The 16,212-nt window shown below is 40.6% G+C and overlaps 2 protein-coding genes across 2 annotated transcripts; both read right to left on the bottom strand.

Annotated features, from left to right (window-relative positions):
• Positions 1-2,136: 2,136 nt before the first annotated feature.
• Positions 2,137-13,406, bottom strand: LOC137267880 (arylsulfatase B-like). The gene is made up of 14 exons (XM_067802325.1): positions 13,087-13,406; positions 12,581-12,692; positions 12,326-12,377; positions 11,500-11,603; positions 10,414-10,520; positions 8,924-8,988; positions 8,559-8,660; positions 7,831-7,894; positions 4,894-4,991; positions 4,574-4,710; positions 4,279-4,337; positions 3,711-3,834; positions 2,736-2,878; positions 2,137-2,460 (listed from the first exon to the last, which is right to left on the bottom strand). Exons 1-14 carry the CDS (start codon positions 13,196-13,198, stop codon positions 2,282-2,284), a joined length of 1,458 nt encoding a protein of 485 aa, XP_067658426.1. The 5' UTR covers positions 13,199-13,406; the 3' UTR covers positions 2,137-2,281.
• A 1,660-nt stretch (positions 13,407-15,066) lies between these two features.
• On the bottom strand, positions 15,067-16,212 carry LOC137267772 (transcriptional regulator QRICH1-like). The gene is made up of 2 exons (XM_067802217.1): positions 15,537-16,212; positions 15,067-15,299 (listed from the first exon to the last, which is right to left on the bottom strand). The coding sequence occupies exons 1-2, from the start codon at positions 16,210-16,212 to the stop codon at positions 15,067-15,069; spliced, it is 909 nt and encodes a 302-aa protein (XP_067658318.1).

Genomic DNA, 16,212 nt, shown 5'->3' with positions numbered 1-16,212 from the left:
GTAGTGCACAACAGGACTTAATAAATGAATAAATCACTATTACAAGCACGAGGTGGTTGTCTTTTCGATATTGTGTTAGTTGTCATGAAGAGACCATGCCCGTATAGAGAAGGCGTCTATATTGTAACATTCTCTAGCCTTCAGTGACCTATTTCTGAAGACATGGTGTCTGTATTGAGAAGCCCTTACTGCAGTCTTCTTGAGACCTCAGCGTTGTTTGCCATTAAACAGTATTGTCTGTATAGGGGACCTGTTCCTAATCTGAAACTGTCCTCATGACACATTAATGTGTTGTGAAGACGCATTGTCTGTTTCTATGATGAGACATCTCCGGTGCAGTAATATTCCATCCTAAACACGCTCCGCACATTTGTTCAAGGTGTTAATGCGCTCGTACCATATAATTACATGTGGTGCAACACGTGGCACGTGGAGTGTCACGCGTTGAATCACGTGTTGGGAATGTATTATAAAGCTATAAGACAATTCTGTTTTCCTGGAAGATGGCTTGCATGAACTACAGACTACGGGGGAATAAAATTCTCTATTTAAATTTGGCTGTGTAGTTTCTTCTGCTAATGTGATACTGGGAGTAACTTTTTATCGGCATGAGTTTTTGGGTTCCTTTGTTGTTTAACGCCATACTCAGTAATATCCCAGCTTTTTGGTGGCGATCTGTAAATAATCCAATATGGAGAAGACGATCCAGTGATCAACGGCGCGAGTATTGATCTACACTATAACTGGGATATCATGTATTAACAAAGTCAGTGAGATTGATCACCCGTTAGTCGCCTTTCACGACAAGCATGAGTTTCTGAAAATAATTTCTAACCAGAATCTAGAAGTTATTGCCATTAGAAATTATTCCTTCTTAAAACATTTTGTGATATTTTTACTCCACTCCAAAGCAGGTGTAAGAAGCCATATTCATGACAGTATGGTTTGGAAGGTCCGTCATCATTTTTCTGAGACTGTTTTGAAATTATAACAGTCAATATTTCACGCTTAAATATATGGTATATTACATTAATTTGGTCCGCGTGTACTACAGATCAGGACAAAGAGTGCGTGACCCTGGACCCCTGGGTCTGACCGAGAGGTACTCTTATCAACCCTACAGATCATCCGATACCCCATATACTTGGAAGGACGCTGGCGGCGATGTGTTGATAACGTCGACGGACAGGTCGATGTCATGCCTACTATGTTAACTGCTACTGGTGAAGGAGAATTAACATCTGTCCGCATGTGCTGTTCTCCCAGACACACGGGTACATGTGAAGACAGAAGCAGCTCTGCTAGTGGCATTAAATGGTAATATATATATAGGACTGGCGTTTGTTCAAACATGAACTGGTTCATGTGGATATAACGACAATGGCAGATGCATGTGTTGTACCTCCATGCTGTTCATTTGTTTGAAAACGATGTTTCAGACTTTGGAAATCTTGGCACTTACTGAGTATAATACGGTTTTGTATACGCCTCTTTGTATCCATGGCTCCTGTATCACTGCTACTAAGAGGCGTACATCAGACCGAATTACCATCTAGAGAAGCATACAGCGTATTTATCTTACAGCTATGTTAAATGTACTAAATATCATTTTGTTTTATGTTGAAGTTCGCTAAAGACTGTATGCAACGTAAACAAAATAGCGTCTGCCTGTCGACGGTACTTCTGGATTGAGTGAAACACATTCTAGCATAACATGCAATAAAATGATTCAATCTATGAAATAGATTAAATAAGGCAGTGAAATTCGGTAAAATAAATGTGTACATGGAGAACTAAAAACAGCTAATCGAACGTTTTTCGAACTCCGTGCACTTCATGCGTGATATTATGACGTACGATTGTTAGCGACTCATCTTCTCGGCCGAGAGTTTGGCGGTTACCGTGGCAACGGATAATATTTTTTCCAGTTGTTACACTTTTGAGAGTGGGGATAGGGAAACTTGTTAAAGCGTTATTGACCAATGAAATTAAAGTATTTTACATGAAGGCATGATATTATATTTTACCAACGTTTCTCTAAACAAACAAGAGAAAGACTTTCTGGTGGCATGGAATGGCACGTCATCAAATCAGTCAAACGAAAACACCCCTCACAAGACAATATCGCAAACAAAATTGGAAATACGGTATTATTTCGCATGCACGTTAATACAGAGTGGAGTGAGAGTAAAGACTAGAAGTGAGAATGATGAGTATTTCATACACCATGACCCAGCCTAGAAATCCTGAAACTGGGCAAAGTGCTGAAGTAATACATGCATCACAGTTTGCACCATCCTGGTGTCCACGCGTTGCCGTATTTTCTGGGATCGCTGTTAGGGTTCGTAGCAGGGTAGTTAGGGGCAACCATCTGTTTCTTGTATTCCAGAAGTCGAGCCTTTAGCTTGGCGACAACATCTGGCAGCTTGGAGGTGAGGTCATGTCTTTCTGTGGGGTCGTCTGAAGGACGAAACAGTGGAGGTCAGGTCAAGGTCAACTTCTTGGACGTTTGATACAGCAATCAGTAACATTATAAATATTTGATTACATTGTGTGGCAGTTGTGTATGCAGTCTTTGCAAGACCAGATGAAACAGTGGTTTATAAGATGCACATTATCGGGACAAGAAGACACCAAACATAAGCACCAAATCCATTAATATGCTCGTTCATAGTTTGTTGGTTTGGTCATAAGGTTCTCAAGGTTTTACTGTAACTTCATAACTCAATACATACCCATCACATTAAAAAGTTGCAATTTATCTGGGTTGAGATTATATACTGTTGTTTCATAAATATCATCTTCGGTGTTGTTCATAGGTCGATGCCAGCCATCTTGTGTTCCAGGGAAACCCATTAGCAGCTTGTAATCACCCATCCTGAAACAAAATATATATGGCATCCTTGTGTCTGATTTAGGTTCACTAAACGGACTAGTAAACTCCACATGCTGCACGAATGGATAGTGGGGATCTTTCTGTTTTGCCAGTGACATACATCAAAGGACTTAAGCTATGAGTGATGCCCACAGTCTCTTCCTTCGTTATCACCACGGCAAAACAAACACGTTAACAGAGAGAATCTCATGACAAAAATGAGAGGATCAATGAGGTAGAATACAAATTGGTTTCCAAGATTTTTCAGCTTTGTTACAAAGTGAGAGGAAATCCTGGCGCATGTGGTTGACAAACCTAGACACATAATAACCAGGGTGAATCTCCAACCCACGATCAAGGGACAGAGCACTACGGTTTGGGCGTTTCAGGGAAATGACCATCCTTGATTCCGACCCTAATGTAATTATGGTGATACTCAGTTATATCCACTGCAATATCCATGTACACATCTCGTTGTCATGTTTCTTTCGTTTGTACAGGACGTACAATGTTAAATTACATATGGCGAATGAAACACTATCCCACAAAACCACCTACTCAGCGAGTGATACATGTTCTACCCACACCTCTTCTGTATCACGGCCAATATAGCAACGGCTGTGTTGCCTGAGAGTCAGGCACTGAAGATTTCTTGACCAGTCACACGTCGAGACTGATGAAGTACGTCGTATATTATACGACGATTTGCGGTGGATATTTGTCTTGCCTCTGCATGTGTTTGTACCGCATGTTATCACGTTCCCATCTTCCCAACACCCCAGTAGCAATAGTCGACGCTGGACATTTCGGACAGAATTAGATAGCTTTTGATTACCTAATGCCGGCCTGGCCTTCCTTCGGTATGATAAGGTCGTCCAGATTGTAGATGAACTCGGTTCTCTTTGACGGGAGGCCATTCCTGATAGAGTCCCACAGATCTATTCCATCTCTGTCGGTCACTGCAGCATACGGACAAACGTAGAGTTGCCATAGCAACTCATCATGTGGACAGGTAATCAATGATTAAAGTGTTGTAACATAGACATACGTCTGAAATATAATCGTGTTCAGGACATACTGTTTATATTTAAAGCATTCATGTTTCCAATAACTAAATTGCTCTTAGACCACGAACATTCACGGATAACATTTTAACTGATAACTGGTGGAGTCAGAGTTGCATTTTTTTTCTCTGAGTGACGTCACTGTTAATGTTTTTTAACTCATAAATGAAGGGTTTTATTCTTGCTGATGTATTATACATATTCAAATAGGTCGTGTTTAGGGGGATGTACACGTTACAAACGATGTTTGCGTCAAGCGTTTTCAAAGAATACAATGACTGATACGTACACAGGTCAACATGCCATACATCATATAATATGATAATTCCATAAACCTACCCGGTGTTCCCCCTGCTGCGGAAACCAAAGTCGGCAGCCAGTCTACAGCGTGGATCATTCTGAAGAGAAAGACAGGCAGTAAAAGGAAGGTCAGGTGATGTCTACGAATCTGTGCTTTGTAGCATGAATACGAAACTGCTGTTTCTTACTGTTTCTTATTCACAGATACGAAATTAACGATCTCACCTAGTTTTGCGTATCCGATTACAGAGGGTTATGAGGCGCCGTATTACAATTTTCGTGTTTCTATTTTACTGCGTAGTAATTCAACTGTCGTTCGTTGTCAGGATCTTACCCATCGTAGGTGTAGCCTGTCTTCTGGAGTCCCGCCCCAGCCATTAACGCCGTCACTCTCGTACCCCCCTCCCACAGAGAGTGTTTGCCTCCTCTCAGGGGCCAGTTGTTGCCGTGACTGAATATCTCCCCTCCGTTCTGCAACAACACAGATCAAGGATACATTCAACAAGCAGATATTTGTATGTTTCTTTGCTGCTTAACATTGATCTGACAATGTTCCACTTTTATGAAAGTGGTCTAAAGTAATCAAGTGTGGATTAGACCGTCCACGTAGTTATCTGCGTGAAAACAGCAAAACACCCCCACACAGTCACGTACATCAGCTGTAAGCAGGAACAACGTGTTGTCGTACAGTCCTTTCTTCTTCAAGGCGTCGGTCACGTTCCCTATAGCTTCATCAAGGGCGTTCACCATCCCTGTAAAGTTGGATATTTTGATACAATGCATATGATAAAATCCATATGTATGGCTGATCACCATCAATCACTGCTCATATAACAACTGTTACATTAATATTATTAAATCTGAGCCTTCACGATACAGTATCCTACTGCTAGACACATATTAGATGATCCTGCGCACTAAACGCATTTGTGACAAGAGAGGCGGTAGAACGAATTGGGCGAGTACACTTGGCTGCTACAGGTAGCTTGACGATTATGCAAGTGCAATACATGCTAACCGTGACATGAAATCAACACCGCTACTGATTAATACCTGTCTCGCTACTGTGTAACACCAGTCTCGCTACTGTTTTACACCTGTCTCAATACTGTTAAACAGATTTCAGTTGTAGTAAAAAATGTCCAAGTTAGGAAAACATGGGCAAATAGTTCATTCTCAAACAAGGGAGATAGCATACAATGTTATCATGTATATGGACAAAAAATGTGCAACCAAAGCAGATTCTCTTTTACAAAGTAGCCTTGCTACTGGACTCTCAAAGGCAACTTTAAAGCGCAATAAGGCAGAAGGTGGTAGGACTGCCAGTGGACCTACATTCATCAGTCCCACCATGTTGTGCAAACCCAAAACTTGCAGTTACAAACTTGATGACTTCGACCGGTGTGCAGTCCGTCAATTTGTACAAAGTTTATATGGTGTAAAAAAAACAACTACCCACACTGGATACGATGTATGATATGGCAAATTGCCAGTTGAACTACAAGGGTTCTAAGGAAAGTTTTCGAAAAAGTCTCAAAGACATGGGGTTTAGGTGGCGAAAAACGCAGTCAAACCGTAAACATTTAATGGAACGTAAGGACATTGTTTCCAAGCGTTTGCAATACATGTACTTGAGTGAAATAAAGAAATACAGAGAAGAAAATCAAACACTCATCTTTAACGATGAAACATGGTTGCATGTACACCACATTGTCCCAAAGTGTTGGCAACTTGAGGGTGAAGTCGTAATAAATGGGATTCAACCTCCGTGTGACACCGGACCTCGGTTTATTGTGGTTCATGCAGGGGGTGAAAACGGTTTTGTTCCAAATGCTTTGCTTGTTTTTTATTCCAAACTCAAATCAGCAGACTATCATGACGAGATGAACTTTGATAATTTTTCCAAATGGCTCCAGGAAAAGTTGATCCCAAACCTTCCACTGCACTCTGTCATCGTTAAGGGTAATGCACCATATCATAGCAAGCAAGTGGACAAATGTCCGACAACCGCCAACAGAAAAGATGACATAAAAGCGTGGCTACAAATTCACGACGTCTCATTTGATGAGAAAATGCTTAAAGCCGAACTATTGTTTCTTGCAAAATCCAACAAATCGGGTCCTGTCTACAGAGTAGACACGATGTTGAAGCAACATGGTCATGATGTACTACGTCTCCCTCCATACCACGCAGAACTAAACCCGATTGAGTTAATTTGGGCAAATGTGAAAAATTATGTCGCTTCACAAAACTTGCAGTTCACAAAAAGTTCCTTAAGAGTTACCATAAATGAAAGGATGTCTGCAATCGGTGCAAAAGAATGGTCGGAATATTGTAAACATGTCAAAACAATTGAAGATAGTTACTGGCAACGCAAAATCGCAGTAGAAAGGGAAATTGACAGACTAGTGATTGACTTACGTCTTGCAAGTGATTCAGACACCGAGACTGATTCAGAGAGTGATAATTAAAGCATAAATCAGTAAGTCCGCCTAATTTTCCAGCATTGTTGTGTCTTGTATAATAATGGACACATGCTATATCAGGTTTTTACTGTTCCCATACTTTGTCATAAAAAAGAGTAATCTTTGGTGAGTTTTTTTAGTCACTGATAAATCTACTGAGTCTGGTACTGAGTAATCCCCAAACCGACAAATTTGTGTACAAAGATATTTCTCACTGACTTATCAATGTCAAAAGGTATTTTCAGTTTTCTGTACACAATTTTGGTGACCATAATGAAAATATGACAGAAATTTGGAAATATTGTTTGAATACTAACCACTTCTGTGGAACCGGTTATATAAATTTCCAAGACATGTATTCCCGGTCGATCACCAGCGGAATTATGGATGAAAATCAGCCCATATAGAGAAATAGGAACAAAATTATGGGATAAAAATATTTCCCCCTTGCTACTCTGATTTAGCCACCACCATTCAGTAACAGATAACTTTTAACATATTAAAAAGTTAAATGAAACACAATTAACTATATGTAGTTATTATCTATTTAATATTTAGCAGACGAAAACTCAACTTTACCCATTAAAACAACACCACATATTCCTTCGAATGATAAGACTACAATTTCAGGCATAAGATTCTGATATTCCACGCTAACCTTTCGTTAAGACGAAGACAAATAGATGATTGGGGCATTGACAAGCATTTTAGATATTCAACAATTTTGTTTTTAAAAAAATAGGAAAATGTCAATTGCTTCGTGAAATGGATCGGTGGTCCTAAACATATTTGCTCAGTATATTGTGTTGATTCAGTTCGTTGGGGTTTTACCTGTTCCCAAATCGAGTGTGCTATAACAATTCATGCGTGAAACGCACGGGGAAAATGAACTTCTCGATATTTATCAGACAACCTGTCTCCTTCTTGTTTCAAGTGGATCGTTCTGTGGGGCGTTCCCAAGTATGCAAATTGGGGTCATTTGTCAGGTCGTGGATCATCTTATATGTGTTTACCAGTATCAACGTGCTGGACATACAAATGATCCTTTACAGATTACTCACATGTAGTACCTTTACATTAAAAGGACGTGGGTGTCCATACAGTAAATGTGTCCGCCTTTACTCACCGTCGAAGATACGTCTTCCTGTATTCACAACATGGGGGAACTTGTCTTCATATATCTTGGGAACCTGAATCACAACCCATTACTCTTGCTGTTAGAAAAACAGAATTGCTCCCAATTACCGTCCTTTGTTTAATGCCCTACATATCAACATGCCTATGTCATAGATACGAACTGAAACGGCCACACTGAAATACAACTCTCATCATCACCGCTCGATAGTGATGTGCCATAAACACAAGCTTATACATCCTAATATATAGAGCCTTTTATATGAGTGTCCATGTCATGCAATGTTTACGACACGAGCGCGTAAATGTTGCTATTTCCCGAGCGAGAGCGAGAGATATACCGACATTTAGGCAAGAGTGTCGTAAACATAGTATGTTATATTCTGTGTATTACCGAAGTCGTGGAAAAGAAACCCAAATCTACTTCCAAACACGGGTTGGTTACCCGTCGTAGTCGCATGTAGACCGCAACGTCACGGAAGAACCGTGATGTCACGCCGTTGTTCATGACGTCACGTTACCGTGACAGAGTGATATTTTGACATAGGGCGTGGTATGAAAAAGTATAAACCCCTATATGTTGGCACTCGTAGGTAATAACAATGGTACCATCGATCATTTCTACGGTCTGCTCAAACAATGTTTTACTATGACTCACTAAAAGGAGACAATCCAGTAGTCCGGAGGGTTGATGTAACTATAGGTGAAAACATGACTGACCTCTGTCGGGAAGTGGACGTTCTGGTAGGGGAGATAGAGGAACAGCGGCTGGTCCATGTTGTGTGTGCTTATGATGTCGACGATTCTCTGTGTGAACACCCACTGGCGACCAACGAGAAACAAAATGGATAGATGTATGTGTTCATAATCATGATTACATAATTATGAAGGAATGGTATTTGGTGTTAACGTTTAGTGGAATATTTATTGAGAAGTGATAAATGGCAAAGGAAAATAACTCTGCTTTATGATCATTGTGAAATAAATTATTTCATAACGCTATTATTTAATTGCGTGAAATGAAAACTGACTTGTCAAGGCGTCGGGCGATGGGATTTCAGATCCCCTGAAATAACGTGTCTCACCGCGGAATACTGTCCCTCGTAATCCCATTCAGCTTCTTGATTGTCCCTGAAGTCTAGAAACCCGGCTGAAATATACACGTAAAATGCCTGTAAGTGAGTGTCACACACAGATGATATAAAAACACTGCATGGCTAGTACAAGAAACGGACTTGAGATAATCTTCAGTATATATATTGCTCACAGGTTAGGGTCAGGACATGTTGGTTTTTTTCTATTTGTTTCTGTTCTTATCTTTTTGATTTTTGGATTCATCATTCGTATCCATGGTTTTACAAATAAACCATGTAGGTTCATCTGGTCAATGACAACTGTTTTATAGTTATCGGTGTGAATGTACTCGCCATCATAATGAATTATCAAGCTATTGGTGTTTCCTATAAGTATTAACTTACAGTGGCAGACTATCCAAATTGCAAATTCAAACTATAAAGCTGGAAAACAGCGCAATGAAATAAACCCGCATGCGCAGTGAATAGGTTCGCGGAATGCACGGATAATAAGGTCTAGTCATGGGTGTGTACACAAACAACATATAGCACATAATCTACTCATCTCATTAATAAACAAAATACACAAAAAACACGTTAAATGTGATAAGCAGCCTCTATCACAGACAAAGCTGAATGTCTGTTATATTGGCACAAACACACCTATGTGTCTGCTTGCCTGCTAATGGTAACATGCAAAATAACCAGCCAATGAATGTCTTCGTTATACTTCATGCACGCCCACAAACTCTGACTGGGTTCGGTATCCCAGGTGTTTCGTTTCTAGGGCACTACACCCAAATACAAAATACTGCATGTTTGCTTTACGATTGTACGTTTCTAATTTGTTTATTTGTACACACGTCACCCAGCCCCAGTAAAGCTAACAAGACTCACTAGAGCTCTAGAAGAGGAATGGTATGCGATTCCGTAATATTTCTTTATAAACTCGACCAGAAGCATGAGAACAAGGTGGACCCGTGTCTTCAACGCAGCGGTAGGGTACATAAGTTATTGAAAGACCGGTGTCCCCTGTTTGCCATCTTGATGGATGATCTTAACAACACGATAAACATTATGATGACACTCTCAGTTCTATTATCTCTGAGAAACCTTTCTTTAGACGTACCATATATCATTTGACCTTCAAATTCGATTGTAAATCTAAAAGTAGTGTCTCTAAATACTTAAGTCCGTTTGGTTTCTTTTGAGACCATTGAATTGCTCACTAACACAGGTCTACAAATTGCAGTAACACCACATTTTGGAAGTCTGAAGAGACGCACGTCGTGCACGTTTGCAGACTTTGGGAAAACTGAGAAAGAAGCAGAGAGGAGCTATATCCGCGTCACACTAATAACCATCCGTACGGTAAACAGCCATTGTGTTGCATTGTTCAGGAATCGTGATTAACTTAAGGTATTAACACTATTTAAAATAAAAACGCATTCTTGTTTTTGCTTAGAGTATTTCTCGTGTAGATAGATGAACTTTGTACTTACACATATTATGCATGTAATAGTCTTCCTCTGAGTTATAGTAGCCGAAGAATGAGTCGAAGCCCCGGAAGGTTGGTGTGCAAGCCCAGTCACAGAACCCCAGGTGCCACCTGAAGGTACATGGTCATCAATCTCTGGCAGGACAGGTGAGTGCATCCGTATTCAGCACGCTAATCTGCTTCGTGTTAAATGCGAACCAACGTTCATTTATGAATACTGCTGGGGCTAACTTGAAAGTGAACTAGGTCCCAGTTAAACCTAAACATAAAAAGCTTGATGGAGACTCTTCCGGTCTTCAGGAGGTTCTCAGTCTCTGGTAACAATACTGTAGTAACATTGCCACAGGTACACCACAATATACTAGTACAGTATGTCGCGATACTAATATCAGACTTGGTTCAGACTGTACCATGTATTTGGTCATCAAGAGTTAGCTCCCTTTGAATTATCTGTCCTTGATATCGATAGCAACAAAATGTGTTCAAAAAGCGCCACTTCTCCTTTAATTTCTGTTGGTTTCATGAAATATTTTACTAGTGGAAGTATCTTTTAAAATGCCTCCAAGTTGGAGTTGAATCTTAATGATTCACTGGGACGCAGTAAAATAATTACATACTGCTTTGAAGTACATCCTGTTGAAGCAAACAACACTGACCATGAAAGTCATGCTAGACCATTACCTTTATCACCACTTTTGGAACACCTTGTGACATTTTATTTAAATGATACACATTGGACTCTATATATTGTTTCATTGATCTGTAAACCATGGGCATACAGGCATACACGATGGGGACGTGGAGCCTGAAAGTATGATGTAACCCGTTACAGCAACAAAGAAGGTGACATCGCACACACAGAGCTATTGTGACTTCATGATGTACACACATGAGCAGAAGCCTTCAAGTCAATACATTTGTATACCACAATAGGTATATCAATACAAGGAACAGTTATAATTAATTTATCACAATATGAGAATCCGGGCAACAGCCAACTCTAATCTTTACATATGTGTTCGTATGGTGAGCGTTAACAACATGCCTATTTCACTTCCTGTATAAATTTACAACTGATGAGGACACGTACTTGCCCACCATGTGTGTGGCGTATCCCAGTCTCTGCAGCTCTTGGGGAATGATGGTGTAGTTTAGTGGCAAGCATACAGACTGTCCAGCTTGTATGACATCATGCTGAAAATAGGGAAGATTGTGGGTTTTTTTAAAATTCTTTCGGCTCACTTCTGTTCGTGTTTTTTTTTTCTGTACTCAAGTAAAAGGAATCTATGTTTAAAGTACCTTCTTAAGTTAAGTGGTTCAGAAAACCAACATGAACATCATTGCCTTAGTTCTCAAAGCGCGTCCTCAGGCCATGGACCCTATTGAACATCTGTGGGGTCATCTTGATCGTCAGATTCTTTCTTAATGAATCGCCGGTAAGGCAAGAGTAACGCTATAATGAATTTTGACTCCAGTTTCTGGAAAATGTTTTCTGTTTGTAAAAGTTATAAATCTCATGTACGCCTTTGTTTCATGTTTGTTTTTTATTACGTGAATTTTTGCCCGGTAATTCCGAAACTCGCTTCCAGTATGAGTTTTTGACATTGCGCAGACGACTTCGATATGTCGGAACCATAGAGATATAGTCAAGGCACCAAGTCTTTGATATATCAGTCAAGGTCTGAGGGTACATAATGCACTGGTATGTTCCAATCCTGCACCTTAAACGAGCAGGGGCGGTGAGGTAGCGTAGAGATTATATCCTTCGCTCGTCACTTCAATTCCCCACAATGATGCGATGTGCGAGGTCCATTTCTGGAGTCCCCCACAGTGATATTCCTGGAATATTGCTAAAGGTGGCGTAAAGGTAAACTCACTCACTCACTCATTCACTCACTCACTACTCGAGTACTTACCTGAAGGCCAGATTTGAATGGATAGACCCCTGACATAAAGGCACTTCGGGATCTGAAAGGTGTTTTCAACATGGCGAGTTTGGAACATTTGTGACGACAAAATGCCAACATGTGTACCACAGACGAACATGAACAACAAAATTATTTATTTTTTTATTCATTTTTAAGATCGCATGAGAGGATTGTTAACTATCATGGATGTAACATAAATATTGACAGAACAAATACAAATATACAATGTCTGACTTCACTCACGGACTACATAAGGGCTGCACGTAGTGTCTGTCCAGTATCACGCCTTCTCGTGCCATTTTGTCAATGTTAGGCGTCAACATCTCGCTATTCCGAAAACCAACATCATTCCAGCCTGAAAATGCCATGCATACACACGAAATGCTGCTGTATTATCACAAACCAGGTTTAGAATCACTAACGGCCATAGCCACAAGGATTGGAACCAAGTCACACTTTATCGCTCCCAAAAAGGTTCAACTTTGAACTACGTTTCCTTGACGACTTTTTTCACTCTACCTCTTACATACCAACCTGACAAGCGACAGCCTAACAACGTGTACACTGTACATTGCATAAAATCTATGTTAGGCAAAGAACTTTGGAGTAAAAGCAAGTATGTCAACAAAGCCGTAAGGCTTGTAAGGCTTACAAAACAGGCAACTGTTACAGTAATATAAGGTGATTTAGTTTGTCAATCATTTAACCACTCAATAAGCATTCCTGTTATATTCTGAAATTACAATTACCTAGATCATCTGCAACGATGAATACAATATTTGGACGCTGTGAGACGGCGCCGCCAATGAGGGAGACGAGGATGAGGGCCGTTGCCGTTGTCGCCATGATAGTGTTGTCCATACACCTCTACTATCGAGTACAAAATGCTTCGAAATCCTGTAATACACACATTATCAAAGACCACGTCTTGACCGTGTGATCTTTTCAGCTGATAACACCAAAAGGGAATTCTACACAGGCTCACACTGTAGAAGCTGATAACAATATGGTGTTAATGATAGCCGACCGGAATATAGAGCACAGTATACATAATCTGCTGAACACTTTCAAAATGCAAGAATCTGTATGCACGAAATGAACCGAACCACTTGGATTATTTATATAGGGGATGTCACAGGGTCACCAGCGCGAAATAGATATACCTGTGGGCGTTGTGACGCCGGGTATAACGTAGTGTGTGTCTGTGTGTCTGTGTGTGTGTGTGTGTGAGAGAGAGAGAGAGAGAGAGAGAGAGAGAGAGATTATATATGTACGTGTATGTATATCCTATTTCATTTCTCCTTGACCTGTCTGTGAGCGCACGAGCGTGTGTGCGATACTGTGGAAGAAGCATATGCAGACACACACACATAGTGGGATAGACACGTGTCTACTCCGAGCCTGAGTTATCAAAAGCACCATGTATCGTTCGAAATAATCGCTGGCTGGGAGATCCAGTGACAATTGTTATTGCATTGGGCCGGCAGTTTCAAATATTTGCAGGCTTTAATTGCCTTCAGTGAATTATCTGGCACTTTTGTAAACAGAATCTATATTGTTTTTCTCTTTATTAACGTTCGAGAACCATACATGATTCATCATGTTACGATAACTTACAGTACCACTTCCTGGTATTTCAACGCCTTGTGCTGAGTAATAGCAACACCAAACACCAAATTTCTCTCTGCGCCACAGTCCTTGCTAACTGATGTTGTAGAAACAGTGTATAACTGTGTAAAGTGTAGTGCATTTATCTTTTATTGGTTTGGCGTAAACAAAATGGGCCTGCAGATTTCATTCAGGGCTTTTAAAGTCCGCAGGCGGCAGTAGGCCATAGTGACCACCTGGCAAATTAAAGTATTGCAAACACTGGCACCATCTGCTGACGTCCTATAGCATAGTGCGTCCTCCGGTGGTCGACCCCCGACATTCCAGTGTCAGGTAGAGGCTGTGGGTACCGCACCACACAGGTGATCCGAGATAAGGTGACAATGGGGTCAGAGTGTCCAGCAAAGTGAGTCAGGGTTAAACGCTGGGACATCCCAGCAGATAAAACAGACGCTGAACGCGATATATAGTCACTGTTAAAACAGGAACATAAAAGGCAATAACACTAAGTATTCAGCATTCACAGACCTGTGACATAAAGATACATGTATTAAACATAATAGTTGAATACAGTCTCGAATGTACTTCATTTTAAACCATGACTGTTTTGTTTCAGTTCGTAGTCTAACCAACCCAGATAGTAGTTAGACTACGACCGGGACTACTTTTTAAATGTCTGCTTTCATGTTGGAATCTGACAGTTTTACGTCGCATCGACGTTTGCCACTTATAGTCATCCAACCAAAAGTAGGCGCAGATTGTTGCAATTGAAAATGTCTTATGAAACAATAATTAGGAAAAAACAGCAGTGCATAATTGTTCCATAAGACCTTTTTCAACAATCTGCGCCTACTTTTGGTTGGATGGTTGTAACTGGCAAACGCCGATGTAAAGTACAGATGTCAGATTCCAACATGAGAGCAAACATTTAAAACGTAGTACCAGTAGTAGTCTAATATCTGTGCTGAAGTAAGACAGTCATGGGTTAATGGAACCATAAAAAGTAAAAGCAATGCATACTGCAGAATGTATTTTATTCACCGAACATACACAAACTTTCATTTTGTGACCGTAAGGTTGACAGAAATGTTGATGCCCTCGGTACTGGTCACTTGCAAAGCTTAGGATTTCTCGCAGGAACTTGATGACATGGTTGCCGTTTCACTTTTTCGCTTTCTTGGTTTCCTTTGCACTATCCTGCTCAGAGTCGCCTCTTGTTCAGTACAGATACGCTTGTAGTTGCGAATGGCGTTACTCCTGTGACCAGTTGTTTTTGCAATCAACTGCTCATCTACACCTGAGCGAAACAGCCGCGTCGCAGACGTCGCTCTCAACGAGTGATTTGTGTAGAAACCTGAAAAGACAAATGTTAACACAATCAAAACAAGTCAGGAGGTGAATGATTGCAACATTTAAATATGTCAAGAAATGCTTTGTCATTCACATCTCACTAAATTACTGGAAAGAAACATATGGTTCAAGGTAGAAATGTATAATGTTTTCATTGTGGTTTTTTTGACACTGTAAAGTTGATAATGGTAATATGTTGTGAGTAATGCCGTTTTTAGATAAAAGAATGTGAAACTCTTACCACTGAATCCGGCAGCAGCGCACAATCTGGATACAGTTTTACTCAGTGTGTGCTCTCCTACGGGCGACACTGAATACCATCGATCAGGCCTGGGTTTACTTAGTGGACGTAAGTATAAAACTGTAGGAGCATCAATAGGGCGAAGACCAAGGTACTTCCGGTACAGTTGGACGATGCACCTATGAGATACATCACTAGCATACGCAGTAACACTTTTGGGTGCAACATGGTAGTCCTTCAAACCACGCTGATTACATTTACTGACCTTTTCATGGTAGCGTATGAATTCACCCTGGTCATTTTCTCCAATTTCAAGTTGTTCAACTGTCAAAGTTCTGTGTTCAACGCCACTGCGTAAAGCAAAGTTGAGGCCAATCAAATATAACATAGTATCAAGCAGTGTCTGCGGAGATGAATCGCCAACAATACCTTTCTCCCACAGTACTTGCTCCTGATTCACAGTGATGACATCTGCCTGTCTTGGAAGCATTCCAAGGCCTTCGCTTGCCCTCACTTTCATGACGTTGTCCAGTGTGTTTTTCAGTTTTGTGTAAACCGGGTCAGATAAGAACTGCACATTTCTTCCCAAATTCACCAACTTCATTTGAATAAGCAACACCAACTGTCGTAAAGTTTTGGGGGGATAGTTTTCGCCGCTCTCCTTTCTCACTTCCAT

The sequence above is a fragment of the Haliotis asinina genome, chromosome 16 (assembly GCF_037392515.1).
Source record: "Haliotis asinina isolate JCU_RB_2024 chromosome 16, JCU_Hal_asi_v2, whole genome shotgun sequence".
NCBI classification, from domain to species: domain Eukaryota; kingdom Metazoa; phylum Mollusca; class Gastropoda; order Lepetellida; family Haliotidae; genus Haliotis; species Haliotis asinina.
The sequence above is the reverse complement of the archived record's forward strand: the minus strand, read 5'-3'. Positions and strand labels throughout refer to the sequence as shown.